This window comes from Nyctereutes procyonoides, unplaced genomic scaffold (genome assembly GCF_905146905.1).
Source record: "Nyctereutes procyonoides isolate TBG_1078 unplaced genomic scaffold, NYPRO_anot_genome, whole genome shotgun sequence".
Taxonomy (NCBI): domain Eukaryota; kingdom Metazoa; phylum Chordata; class Mammalia; order Carnivora; family Canidae; genus Nyctereutes; species Nyctereutes procyonoides.
In genome coordinates, this window is record NW_026575133.1 from 19,918,666 (window position 1) to 19,933,222 (window position 14,557).

General features: G+C 41.0%; 1 protein-coding gene across 2 annotated transcripts in view; it reads right to left on the bottom strand.

Annotated features, from left to right (window-relative positions):
• Window positions 1-14,557, bottom strand: part of SHTN1 (shootin 1) — a 97,039-nt gene that overhangs the window by 25,279 nt on the left and 57,203 nt on the right. For both annotated transcript variants that reach the window (XM_055299945.1, XM_055299946.1), the window contains exons 12-14: window positions 11,580-11,662; window positions 5,067-5,176; window positions 1,807-1,860 (exon numbers count right to left, since the gene is read on the bottom strand). In XM_055299945.1, the coding sequence (XP_055155920.1) occupies window positions 1,807-1,860; window positions 5,067-5,176; window positions 11,580-11,662 (247 nt within the window). The remainder of the gene's footprint in view (window positions 1-1,806; window positions 1,861-5,066; window positions 5,177-11,579; window positions 11,663-14,557) is intronic.

The window sequence follows — 14,557 nt, forward strand, 5'->3', positions numbered from 1 at the left end:
ATAGCTATCAGTGATAACATTAATGCTGGATAAGGTACAGAAATTTAATGATAAATCCAGACCAAGGAGGATGGGGGCAATCTGCAGAAAATAAAGATGTTTTGACAACTTTTATAACTTGTAAATTATTTCCCAAAAAATCTATTCTGCAAATTTCTCTCCTTGAAGTGGCGCAAAATTATACTGAATGTGACTGGATAGTGAACATGATCTTTAAGAGCAACGCTGTAATTCAGTAAACCTGTTACCATCCAGCATTATCAGGGAGTGGGATATCTTGGCTAATCAAGTATCATCTGTATCTTAGACAGATGTCTGATTGTTCAAATAAACCTGATTTTTAAATAGTCAAGCTCAATGTACTCTTCCACAAATGATCAGAACTCTACTCTGGGGCATCTTCACGGAACAGGAATTAGCATCCTAATGTACAGACAACCAAAGAGACTGGCATAGGGAGTTCCCGCTGGATAACAAAGTTTCCTCTTCAAAGTATCCATTAGATAATAACCACCTACTTTTTCAACAGTTGGTCGGTCGTCATACTTTGATTCCGTAGGTGGGCCACCACTGTAAGCCAGGCTATGCCTGTCTTTAGTACTAATTCCACTCACCTAAACCTAAAGCAAACTGATTAAGCCATCCTGAGTAAGTCTGCTGTTGCATGCTTGATGAAAATAATTTTGTTTACCACAATTATGTGGATGTCTACATGCATCGCATAATTAGCACCGTAACAACAGGGAAATATCAGTTTTGTGCCTCCGCCCCCACGTTTGTTGACTTACTGTGCATAATAACTGGTGTTGAGACTATAACAGGATCTGAGAATAGAGCTCTCAGTATCTGAAACATTTTCTAGGTGAGGAGTTTGTCTCTACCGGCAACTGTCAGGGCAGTACTCACTTCTATTGGCAAAAGCTCATGGTTTGGAAGGAAAAAAAAAATAGCTGGAGGCAGGAGATACTTTTAGATAGGGGTTACTTTTAGAGAATGAAATTGGTAATGGGGCACCTAGATGGCACAGTCTCTTGAGCATCCAACTTAGTTTTGGCTCAGGTTGTGGGTTGTGATCTCAGGGTCATGAGATCGGGCCCCACGTCAAGCTCCGTGCTCAGGGCAGAGCCTGCTTGAGATTCTCTCTCCTTCCTCTACCCTTTCCTCTCCCCATGCTCGCTCTCTCTCTCTCTCTCTCTCTAAAATAAATAAACCTTAAAAAAAAGAAAAAGAAAAAATGAAATCAGGAATATAAAAACAGGAACTTCTATTTTCCAATTTATAATCAATCAATTATTTGATTTATAATCAAATAATTTTTTAAACTGTGAGGAAAAGCAGACTGACCCTGAGCCCTGATACTAACATAACATATTTGGGTAAGAGCTCAGAATGACATTTTGGCACCAACAGCCCCACTCTCATGCCTTCAAATCAAGTACGATCCATCTAAGAGACTCTATTGTGTTTCCATTATGACCAAGCATGCCCTGATCCTTAGGTCTAGGTGCTTTGTCTTGAAACTGTCAGGCAAGGATTGGAAGGCATGCCCAGAACATAATGATGTGGTGAAAGGGTAACCGTTTTTCTAGAACAGAAACAGCAGAGTATTGATGCATAATACATATATCAACATGCCCCGATGGAGGAGTCCACAGCACAATCAAGACAACTATCAGAGGAACTGAGGATTATTGTGAACGAAAATAAAACATACCAAAACCAATTACCCAGAAAAATAGATTTAAAAAAATATTCTTTCACTTTCCCATAAATGAGGTAATAAAACCGGGCGGGATCCATTCTTACCAGTATTCCTTTTAGCTCATTCACGGCACTCTCAGAGCTCTTTGAAGATTCCGGCTACAATTTTAAAAAGAAAGCACAATTAATAATTCAGTTTTAAAATACTAAACAGACATTTCTACCTGGCAAAGTGTTGGCACTATTATGGACTATTTTTTTTTTTTTAAATTAGGTCTATGTCTTACAGTTAGGAGAGAATTAGACAGGTTAGTGCTCCCAAGTGGCGGCTAGATAGAAAATTAGGAGAAGTAGTCAAAGCCAAAGGACTCAAGCTTCTTCTAAATGCCATTTTGTTACTTCTTGTTATCATCATATGGAGAAAAGATCTGGTCAACTCCCGGTTTCAAAGATTCACTTGGATTGTTCGGAACGTTCTGCGGTAAGCTGGTCCCCACTCGCGTTGCTGGACCCCTGCCAGTGAGCGAGGACCAGGAAGGCGGCAAGCGCAGGGCAGGCAGCAAGCAACGGGGCAGAAACCTCTCTCGGCTCCGGCTTGCAGGGGACCGGCACGTCTCGGTTCAGGAATTTCAAAACTGAGTCAGGAGCGGGGGTCAGCAAAGAACCTGGCCTTACACGAGAATGTTAGCATCACTGGCGACTGAAGCAGGAAGGGCGGCCCAGAGGGCGTAGAGTCTGCCCCCATCGTCCTCCTCGTAAGGAAAGGTCACCCCAAGAAAGGCTGTGTTTGAGTCTTGATCACAAGCCCCGTTGCAACCGGGCTTCTGGCTATGCCGTGAACAAAATAATTTGAAATGCAGTTCTGGGCAATGTTCGCCTACCCCGCAAGGCCTAAGAGTCTCTGGGGATCCCCCGACAACTAACTTCTTGGAGGGGAAATCTAGCACGAGGTTCTCAAAGACAGGCCTCTGGTCTCCCCCATACCACTTCCTTTCACAAAGGACGGGGAGGAAGAGAGATCCTTTAGGGAACCCCCTGGCCTCTCGTTCCTGGAAAAGAGGTAAAGCTCATTTCTCTCCAATCGAGAGATGGGAAGTGATTAGTAGTGACCTCTAACCCTTTCCTCACAAGAGCTAATAAAAGAATAAGATCCCATTTCAGTTTTTTTTTTTTTTAAATGGACAGTGAGAGAAAGAGGGAGAGAGAAGGAGCAAGAGAGGGAGGGAGGCGGAGAGAGAGAGAGAAAGAGGGAGGGAGGGAGGCAGAGGGAGAGGGGGAGAGGTTTGCTGCTCATGTATGAATTGGACTAAGACATCCAACTTTCATAGCCTACGCTTTCGGGAAAATACACGTGCCATGAGCGCCAGTCCGAGGGGCCAAAGCTCTAAGACACTAATTATAACCACAACAGTATCGACAACGACATCAAGGAATTTAGAAGGTATGTGGTTAAATTAGTATTCTCAAGGCAGGTGTGACCTGTGCAGGTACACTGTTCGGGGGACAAGCTGTGACGTGTGAACAAGCGCCCTCGGCTACAGGCCACTCAATGCTGCCATTGCCACCCCAGCCACCTTCGGGCCCCAGGAGCCACCAGCAGCACGGCCCACGCGCTCTCGCAGCCCATGACCTTGGCAGGTAAGCACTGAGTCCTGGGCGGGGAGTCTGTAGCGCATGCAGTGAGCACTTGTTTCAAAGGTTACTGACCAGGTCATTCAGCACTATCTGTACACAGTTTAATGATTACCAGCGAAAGACCCAGTCGTCCACTGATGCTTGTTCAGTTGCTCTCCAGTTCTGAACTGACATTAAATAATGTGTAACTGTTGGAAGAATCATGGCAAGAAAGAAGAAGGACAAAGTGATACTCTGAAAGTGAAAGTACGCACAGAACATCCTGATCCAATTGCTTAGGATGTAACAAGTTTTCGACATTTTTCTCTCTAAACTAATTTTGCTTCTTCATGACACTGCATTTTTCTCTAGTCTGTCTGGTTTGGTTTATTCCTTCCAAAACAGTTGGGACATGAACATCTTAAAAATGTATTTGTTTCAAAGATTCCACTTAGATCCCCCGTTTTTACACTACCTTCCATCTGAGCCTGTCAACGACCCTGTGAGTTGGAGAGGGTGGGCCCTCTGACCATTCTGGGGAGAGAAGAGCCTGGAGGTGGGGGCGGGGACAGCGCCTGGTCCCAACGCCAGCTACTATGAGCTTCATGCGCCAGACACCAGTGCTCAACACTCGTGCCAAACTGTCTATGCTCTGTCCCTTACCTGCAAAACTGCTCTCAAAGCGCTAATGCAGACCAGTACTCCATGCAGCTGGCTACAGCTTCCATTCCACTGTCAGCCTACTCTTGGAATTGGGTATTCTTTCCCTCTTTTCAACCCCCTTTCCATGGACAGCCCCCACCACAACTCCTGCCTCACCTGGCTACCTTGCCTGCCTGCCTGTGACCACATGACAACTCTTAAAGTCCAGCAGAGTTTGTACTGAATAGTCATGATACTAGGGGTCACTGAAGCAGCTGAAGAGGAGCATCCATGAAAGTAAGAAAGAATCTTAAAGGTTGGTTTAAAAGAGGAAGGAAGAGGACCAATCTGTTGATGCTTTAAATTTTTGTTTATTAAACGAACAACTTCTCAAGACAAATATCAAAAACTCTATTGTTGGTCTATTTCAACGGGACACACCTACAAGAGAAGGGAGAGGCCCTGGACTAGAGCTAGGTGCTTTGCTAGAGCTTGGCGCTCACTGTGGTCTAGTTCGGAAGGCAGCTGGTGATACATACACACAAAACTTTCTCCTTGAAGTGGCCTGGAACAGGTTTGTAAAATAAATGAAAACAGTCCTATGAGCTTCACTAATTTTCAAAAACTGTTGTAAGTCCATTCTGACACTATCATATGATGCCACCTGCCTACCCGGCCCCTTTCCGCCTCACACTGAAACAGAAGTCTCAGGAAGGCAAGGATTGCTGTCTCTTTGGTTTACTGCTTTATCCCCAGAGCCTAAAACAGTACCTGGCATATGGCAGATGCTCATTCAATACTTGAGTTACACAAAAGGACTTAAAGAAAAGAAAGGGTACAGTAGTTCTTGGCTTGGTCTAACAGTCCGTACGTATCAAGCAGAGAAGAGCACCCTGCAACAACAGGACTTTCTTTTTGTAGGGACTGAGGTTAACTGCAGCTCAAACAGAGTCCTGAAACACGCTCGTCTAAAAGTAAAGGCTTTTATGACACATTAGCCTTATCTAAGATTTCACAGTCAGTCCTCATATAGCTTTCATCAAATTTCAAACTTTGACACCTGAAAAAGGAAGCACCGCGGGAGGGGAGGAAATGCAGTCATTTCATACCTTTGCCTTCGGTCTAGCCGTCTGATTAACTGGTCTAAGATGAACTCCCTTTTTAATTCTGTCCATCATCTCTTCAACTGCTTGCCTCTTCAGATCCGTGACTTCTTCAGCTATCAAAGAACACACGCAGAAATCATCTTATGTTACAAGAAAACTGCTACTTTCTATTCCAATGTACTTTGTAATTAACCACAGCCGCTTTTCAGACAGAATCACAAAACATCACAAAACAATTTACTGAGGTTAACAGCTACCAGGCAGCCATATTTTTTTCATTTAAAAAAAAAATCTTTTAATAGAAGATTTGTTTTTAAAAAAATTAGAGTTAAAAAAAATTAGAGTTATGGGGGGCCTGGGTGGCTCAGTTAAGTGTCGGCCTCTTGATCTCAGTTCGGGTCTTGAGTTCAAACCCCACCTTGGGCTCCACTTAAAATAAAATAAAATAAAATAAAATAAAATAAAATAAAATAAAACTCAGAGTTATAAAATTTAAGGTCTAATTTGTAGCCTGGAAATCAATATTGGCTTATTAATCAATTAATTTAAACAATTAAAGTGGGTCTGGTTCCATTTGTTAGCATGATAGAACTTGAATTTCTCCAGCTTTCTACCTAAGCTCAAATAATCATTCACCTTTGCCTCAGAGATGTTTTCATAACTTATAACATCCCATGTCAAAGAAATCAGCCCCAAGAAGGAATAGCTATCAAAAAGCCCATTTGGAAATAAAAGATAAAAGCCATCTGTTAACTTGTAAGAAATCTATAATCAGAAGATGAACACCAGATAGGTAAAATCTACTTTTAAATTGCCATCTTTTATTTAGGAATCAAAGAAGCATTTTAAACAAACCTTTTCAAGTCTTTTTAAATTGTCAATGTTAAAAGAAAACATACACCCAGAAAGGATTGCAATTAAGTAATTAAATTTGATTAAAAATTTTTTGAACTATCTATTGTTTAACCTTTGCACTGTTTTGCTGCAAAAAAAAACAATAAAACTGTTGAAATATACATCAATTAGATGAATACAGCTAAGGTGGAGGCTTAAAGCTATTGGTCAGAATAATGAAATTTGTTGCACAATAGCCTGACCAAAAGTACTCAATTGTTTTTGCAACATTTATCACCATTAGTGCCATTCTAGATCTCCTGCTTACATCCGTCTCATTCCCTGGAACTGATTAATTTAAGTTTAAATACCTCATGAAGACCTTCCTCTTAGGCTCTTTGAGCACACTCTACAACGTGGGGCATATGGTAGGCACGCAGCAAGTAACCACCCACTGACGGACTTATTGGAAGTTTTGGCTTTATGTGACTATTAATATTTTTGATATTTGAGCAGAAACAGCTAAAGCTCAAAAGGACAGCTTCTAAATGGAGGCCATCACGACGATGCCCCCAGGCCAATGGACAGGCGTGCTGGGCTCTGCACTAATGAAGCCTACACCGTGGCTTTTTTTTTTTCTGCCACGTGGAATTCACGCTAACGCTGAGTAGCTATTCCTCTTACGTCATGCCTAGGGGAGCAACTAGAAGAACCCAGAAGGTTCCACCATTCTCAGTGAGGCAGCACCACAGTGATGAGATCACCTCTACATTCCCTGTACAACCTACGTCTTCTGATAAAGTCCTAATTTCAAACAGGGTCATGTCATCTTCATAGGCCACTGAAACGCAGGGAATAAAAAGTTCTCAATATCCAAACCGTATGTTTCAGATCCAGATGGCAAGAAAGCATCTTTTGCCAGGCAACGTGGAAAACATGGCACCAGAGTCAGAACTCACCCACTAGTAAATGAAAGAACGCAAACTGTGGGTGGATCAACTCTGCCCTTAAGCAGCATTTTCTCGGGCAGCTTCCGCAGATGGCTCCCAAACATCAACAAGAGGACAGACAAGAAAATTACTGTGGATTGAAAGTCATTCATTCATTCATTCACTCACTCACTCATTCAATATCTGAATACCCGTTATGTACTACATGGTGCTTGTGCTGACCCCATTCAGAGTCTGGGGAGATAAAGCACAGATCTGCCATTTGAGCACCTGGTAAGGGTATGCAATCTATTCCTGAGAATTTTTTTTTTTTTAATCCTAAAAAAACATGTGATTTTTCAGAAAGCCTGCCATTTTGAGTGAGACTTGAGAAGAGCTGCATGGCAACAGAACACCGCCGACAAACAGATTAGTGCTCTGTAAGGAAGGACTGAAACCCAATTAAATGCACCATACAAAAACTAATTAAGGCAGACAGATGGAGAATTATGGTCGACACCATTCAAATCTGCTGCAGCATCTAACATAACAGGAATTTAAAGTAGTTTCTTATTTTTGCTTGCCAGAATCATAGTGATAATTCAGAGAAGTGCTACTATCTGTATTGTGTACAGATTATAAACCAGGCTTTAATTTCTTAGTCTTTTTCAAATGTAAAGGCTTAATTGGTCTTAAGGAAAAGAAATCACTCTTATCAGATTCCCTATGCGGGCACAATACAAGGGCAACGCTAGGTTAAGCTACACAAGCCTTCTCTCTCACCGACCCTGTTTTTGAACTAGCAAAAAGCAATCTATACGAACTTCCAAACTATTAAGCAGTTCTAATAAATCTGCAAGAATCACCTACAGAGAGTTCATGGCATGTTTTGTAATTCTTTCTGTGATCACACAGTTGGTAATTGTCTCACAAAAGCATGTAATCAGAAGGACAATGGAAATGTGCAGGATACTGGAGATTAAAAAAAGGGACAAATGGAGACAACAGGTCTAATGTCACTGAACTGCCACAGGAAAATCAAATCAAATGTTCTCTGAGGTAGTGCTTCAAGGTCAGTCTTGGATCAGAAAGCTACATGTAATTAATTGAGACTTAAATTTTAAGACCCACTTGAAAAATAAGTTCGTTCTTCAAAGAAAAAACCCACAGACAAAACCATCACCTTGTTGCTCAGTAAAACCTTTTGTTATTACCTAGAAGAAATGAAAATTATTTTCTAAATTCCACAGGATTACTTTTCTCTTTCACTAACATTTTTAAAAAGGCACTTAAAAAGAATCTTATGGCACTGTGATGAACAAAATTTCTGAAGAACACATCGTGGTTGAGTAAGTTTGAATTTGACCTCAGGCCATAAAGTTAAGGATATTTCCTTAACTACAACGATCACAAGAACCTGCCAAATGAGGATTTCTACCCTTCAAAGAGTGGTTGGAACCCTTTTGCTTTTAATAGCTAACATTTTGGTATTTTCTATATGCTGGGTACTATTCTAAGTACTTTACTTGTTAGGAGACTCATTAATTCTCACCACCACCCTATGAAACAAGAACTATGATTATCCCCACTCAGCAGGTTAGCAAACTAAGGTAAGAAAATGTTAACATAATAATGACCTAGGTATTTGATAAATACCAAGCATATCTCTGAAACCTCAGAACTTGTTCAATAAATTTATTCTTCTCAAAATTAGTTATTAATTCAAAGTCTGTAGATTATTTCTTACATTGACACCGTAAAACTACTTCTAAAATATTGCACAGAGGGCAGCCTGGTGGCTCGGCGGTTTGGTGCGGCCTTCGGCCCAGGGCCTGATCCTGGAGTCCAGGGATTGAGTCCCACTTTGGGCTCCCTGCGTGAAGCCTGCTTCTCCTCTGCCTGTGTCTCTGCCTCTCTCTCTCTCTCTCTCTCTCTCTCTCTCTCTGTGTGTGTGTGTGTGTGTCTCTCATGAATAAATAAACTCTTAAAAAATAAATAAATAAATAAATAAATAAATAAATAAATAAATAAATAAATAAAATATTGCGCAGACCTTCCCCTACAATTAGACTTTTTAAGAGCCATACCCTAGCAATAAAAGTTTCTTCATTCATCAGGTCTGAGAAGCCTACCAATCAGCTGATGAGAGCCATCATAAGATGCTAACAAAAGATAATACTGTGATAGCAAAACCGGTCCTGACTTACAAATATAAACTCCAAAGTGTCACAGATGACTACAATGCTTGATGTTCTTCATTCATTCATCATGCTTTTAATCATTGTTGATTTATTCATTCAAAAACTATTTTTGGTGTGAACTGTTAATAAGACACTATAAAAAACTACCCTGCCAGACACGGAAAAGCTCCAACCATGTACGTCTATGGTTCACATCATTTAAGGCAGTGGCTTCAGTTTAAAATCTCATGAGTGACTTCTAATTCTACTTAGACACACATCCCTGGTAACAATCCAGTAGCTCAAGAATGAGGGAGAGAATACTGCATCATTTCATGAATTGTAAATGAAAGATCACTTTCATAAGGAAAACTGTATGGTTTCCAACACCGGGTTTAATAAGCTTAGAATGCTTTTTTTTTTTTTTTAATTTAAGGGTGTTATCAAGGTTGACAAGCTAATAATGTCATTTACTTAGACATTAGTAAAAGGGAAATTTACTTAGACATTAGAAGGGGAAATCATTTTATTCTGACTGCCCTTCTCATCCTCTACGTCTTATCGATTGTTACAAAACAAGATTGAAACAAACAAAATTTTAATTTTAATTAGAGTGTCAAGAAGGCTTCTAGACAGTAACACAGAGCAGGACTGCCCTGAAATGACCAAAGACAGGACTTCAGAATCCCCAGTGCCTTGTGGCAAGCAGAATGTCCTTTTCAGCAATACAATGAGAGGAATAGTTTCCAAAGGGTTGTAGGAGGCAGGCACCAAAAGTAATTTATATAGACAAAATCAATTAGCTTTTATCTATAATGGTGCTGCGAGTTTCTGGCTAAGAAAGATGGAGCTAGGTCTCAACTTAGATTCACTGAAGGTGCCTCCAAGCTGTGGGAGACTTGCAGACAGGAGTAAGCCCTCAAAGTCTGCAACCGATTCAGGGGGAGAGATGTGGAAATAACCTCAAACAGGACAGAGAGGCTAGGAGATGGGGCATCATAAAATCTGAAGCACAATGCTACAGCAACACGCAGCAATGAGCCAATACTAAGGAGCTCATAAGAGGAAGTGGAGGAAGAGCCTGGAACCTACACAGGAGATGTGGAATTAGAGCACCCTGCCCCAGAAAGCTCTGACTATATATAGGGAAGGCGGCAGAGCAATTCTGGAATTAGGATAAGACAGAGCATGTGCACGGGGGACTTCTAGGAAATGGTCCAGCCATAAGGTAGAGCAGGTGTACAGAAATGAGGCTGAAATAACAGCAGAGAACCACCCAAAAGCAGCCTGCAGGGTTTGGATTCTGTTCTGATACAGCTAGAGTAAAGTGGCCGGACCAGATTGATGAACCCTGGGGGCAGGAAGAGGAGGCCAAGACGTCTGCCCCAGAACATCTGCCCCAGACTGGGCTTGAACCAGGCAAATGTGCCATGCTTTGTAAGTAACAGGTGCTGAGCAAACATGCTGAGTTCAATGTGGGTTCTTCTGGTCCCTGTTGCCCTGGCTGTGGCTGCACACCCAACTGCCCGCAGCTCCACGAGCCGCCCAGGCTCCTGCCTGCTGGGTGCCTCTGCTCAGTGGGAAAACCCTTCTCCCTTCACTCCCATCTCTTCAAGTTACCCTCTACTTCTCCCTCTCCAGCGAGTCAGACTCCCATGAACGGCACCTCCCAGAGTTGCTCCTGGATTTACCCACTTCTTTCTGTCTCCACTACCACCCTCGTCTGAGCCATGTGCATCTGAATGACAGACAGCCTCCCCTCATCCTCTCATTCTTCTGCAATCTATGCCCTGTCCTCTTGCTGCAAACAAGATTTCTGCTGATTTCTTTAAAAAGACAAATCTCACCATGCCACACCCCTACTTAAAACTTCTACTGTCCTTAAGATACATTTCAAAATCTTGACCACAGCCTCCAGAACCTGGCTCAGACTTCCTCTCTTGCACCGCATGTTCCTGTAATACCAAACTTTAGTTTCCCAATATGCCAAGCTCCTTCCCCATTCTGGACCTTTGATTCTGTTGCCCCTCTGTAAACTCCTTTCGTTCTCAACACTCCCAATCCAACTTCCTAAATCCATACTACTTGGCTTTAGCATCGCTTCCTGACACCAGCATCCACCTCCATCCTCTCTTACAAACGTGTGCTCTTCCTTTAGGTAATATCCTTGTTTGCTTCCTGTCTCCCCCAACTCAACGTAACTTCTATGTCATCTGTCACCAGTTTACAGCATGAGACCAGCACAAAGCAAGTGCTTCATCAAGTCTCAGTTTACTGGCTATCAACTCTAAAAACTCTTTCCCCAAACCCCTTACCTAGAATTGCTCCCTCCCTTTCTTTTATACCTCCTCCTGTAAAGTGCCTCATCCTCTAAGAAGACACATCCCCGCAGACCACACATTACAGTTGGCCTGCTGTAGACAAGAAGCAACAGGAAGGCTCACTCGTGTTCCTTCTTATCAGCTGTTAAGTTCACATTTCTCCCCAATTTGTTCACAAAGAACTCAAAAAAATGTACTGTTGAAAAACTGTGCTGAAACCACTGAAAGTAAACCAAAGGGGATGATAATTACTTGTTTCTGGTTGAGCTGCCTTTTCTTTCTTAGCACCACTGCCGCTGGGATGGGATCGCTTCCGGATCATGGACATGAGGGATCTTTAGGAGAAAGAAAAAGAATGACAGGAAATTACTGGATGCCTGACAATCCAAGAAATAAAATGTACTGGTTCAAAATAATCAGTAAATATACAGTTCTTCTCTAGGTGCATAAATGGATAGCTAGAATTTAGGAGTCTACTTTCTACTTTTAAAAAATTATTAAACTTTTCAACACTTTAAAGAAGAGAAAGAGGTCTCATCCTTTTCTACATAAAACCAAATTCATTACTCAAAGAAGGGGGCCACTATAATTACCAATACAGTGCTAAGTAAAACAGAAAAATAAGTCAATATTCATACCTAAAATTCAGACAAAACTATCTATGTAATATGCTTGAGGAAGAGGGAAGGATGAAAGAATTAGGGGATGTTTTTGGTAAATAACTATCTGTGAAATACGGGCATAAAAATATCTGAATCTGAATGACACAGACCAGATACTTAAGGGATAAAATACATTTAGACCACAGTCTCTCTGGTCCATGTTTTAAAAATCTGTAAAATCCAAATTGTGATAGATTTGACTACAGGAAAATTTTATGGCCTGCACATATTAAAAGACACCATAAAGAATAAAAAGAGGGGTGCCTAGTGGGCTCATGTGAAAGAAGTTGGAAGAGCATGTGACTCTCGATCTTGGGGTCATGAGTTCAAGCCCCATGTTGTATGTAGAGATTACTTAAATAAATAAACTTTTTAAAAAAGAAGAAGAAGAAAAAGAAACTCTACAGATCAATAAGAAAAAGCTTACAACCCAACAGGAAAATGGACAAAAGCCTTGAAACTCCATAAAAGAGGACGTCCAATTTTCCAAAACAAAGTGCTTGACTTCATTAGCTACTAGGAAAACACAAATGAAACCCACACTGTGATATTACTACACAGTCATCAAACAGAAAAGAAATTTTAAGTCTGATAATATCAAATATCGGTAGGTTTGTGGAATAACAGGAATTCTCAAACTGAAGATTGTGTAGGAAATAAAATTGCCGCTTTGGAAAACCATTTGGCAGTATCCAGGGGAGCTGAAGACACACATATCCTAGGAGCCAGGGATTCCATTTCTGTATACCTTATAGAAATGCAGGCACTTGTGCACCAGGATTCATTTACAAGAATGCTCATGCAGAATTTCCATAACTTCCCTGAACTGGTAATAACTTAAATGTAGATGTACCATAATGGATAAACACACTTTCAGACATTCATAAAATGGATTATGTACCCATGAATATGGATGAACTTTAGCTACACAACATAACATGGATGAATCTTACAAAATAATGTAGAGTAAAAAGAACAAGACCCAAATGAATACAGTAAAATTCCAATTATATAGTTAGAAAAAACCCACATATATATTTATAGGAGTTTAGGGATATATATGTCAGGCAAAAATTTTTTTCTTTAAAAAAAGGATAAAAGGACAAGATTTTAGGCTACCAGTATTTTTCTATTTCTTGATTTGGACAGTGAACACATAATGTTCACTTTATATTACTTTTAAACTGTATATAAGTTGGTGTATGCTCTTATATATGTTATCAGTCCCCCTCAATAAAGCTTACAAAAAGAAAAAAAAAAGAACCAAGAATTCCTGAATTCTTTCAACTACATTATAAATGTTCTCGGTGTGGTAAACTGGATTTGACCAAATACAGTCAGTCCTGAGGAAGCCAAGCAGGCAAAGCTTAATGCTGACTCTAGAAAAAGGGGCACCTGGATTCAAACAGCAATATCTGGCTGAGTAGAGAACAACTCAGTGTTTCTTAATTTTTTACCTCCTACTTCTGCCTTTAGATTATTAATCCCCTCTTTACCTGCCTTTTCTTAAAATTCCCAAACACACTGAACAAGAAAGCACTACATTCTGCTCTACCCTGTGAGATTTCTAGAACTTACCGACAAGCACATTTTATTCCAGAAGCTGGGAGAAATGAAACAATGCAAACTTTATTTGCTCCTTCTCCCCATTCTGTCACTGAGGGCAGGACTAGTCAAGGTCTACAGGTTAACATTCCCCAGTAGGTAGGATGGCGCTGCCCAGTCGAGGGCCTCATCTTACCCTCTCACAACACTTTGCAGGTGAACCCACCACAGATTCTAAAATGTTCAGTGCTGTACTATCATACGTAAAGATGACAAAGCAGGAATATTTGTACTGCTCGGAATATCTGAATATGTTTACATAAATAAAGTCAAAAATCTACATTCATCACTAAAACCACCTAAATAGATGAGAGAAAGTGCTTTCACTGTTCAGAACTGAGGTGTAAGTTGGAAACCCAGATGGTGCCCAGAGAAAAATCATCTGTAATATTTTTAAAAAGAGTCCTCTGTGACTACAGATAGAGCAGGTCTCACAGGACAGATCAGAAGACCAGGATGAGATACCTGGGACCCATAATTCAACCTCTGGCTAAAACTGCCCCACTTCAGAGCCAGTTCAGCTGAATGGATAAAAGCTTCAGGCAAGAGTCCCCAGAAATGGAACAGTTTGGTGGAAAATATTTACCTTGAAATTCTTTAATAAGTGTTCCTCACACCCACTGTGATGGTTAAAGTTATGAGTCAGCCTGACTGGATCATGGGATATTCAGGTATGTGGCCCAACACTATTCTGGGTGTTGCTGTGCGAGTTCTGGATAAGATCAACATTTAAATTGCTAGCCCAGGGCAGCCCAGGTGGATCAGCGGTTTAGCACCGCCTTCAGCCCAGGGTGTGATCCTGGAGACACGAGATCAAGTCCCGCATCGGGCTCCCTGCATGGAGTCTGCTTCTCCCTCTGCCTGTGTCTCTGCCTCTCTCTCTCTCTCTTTCTGTGTCTCTCATGAATAAATAAATAAAATATTTTTATAAATAAATAAATAGCCCATGTAAAGCAGACTATT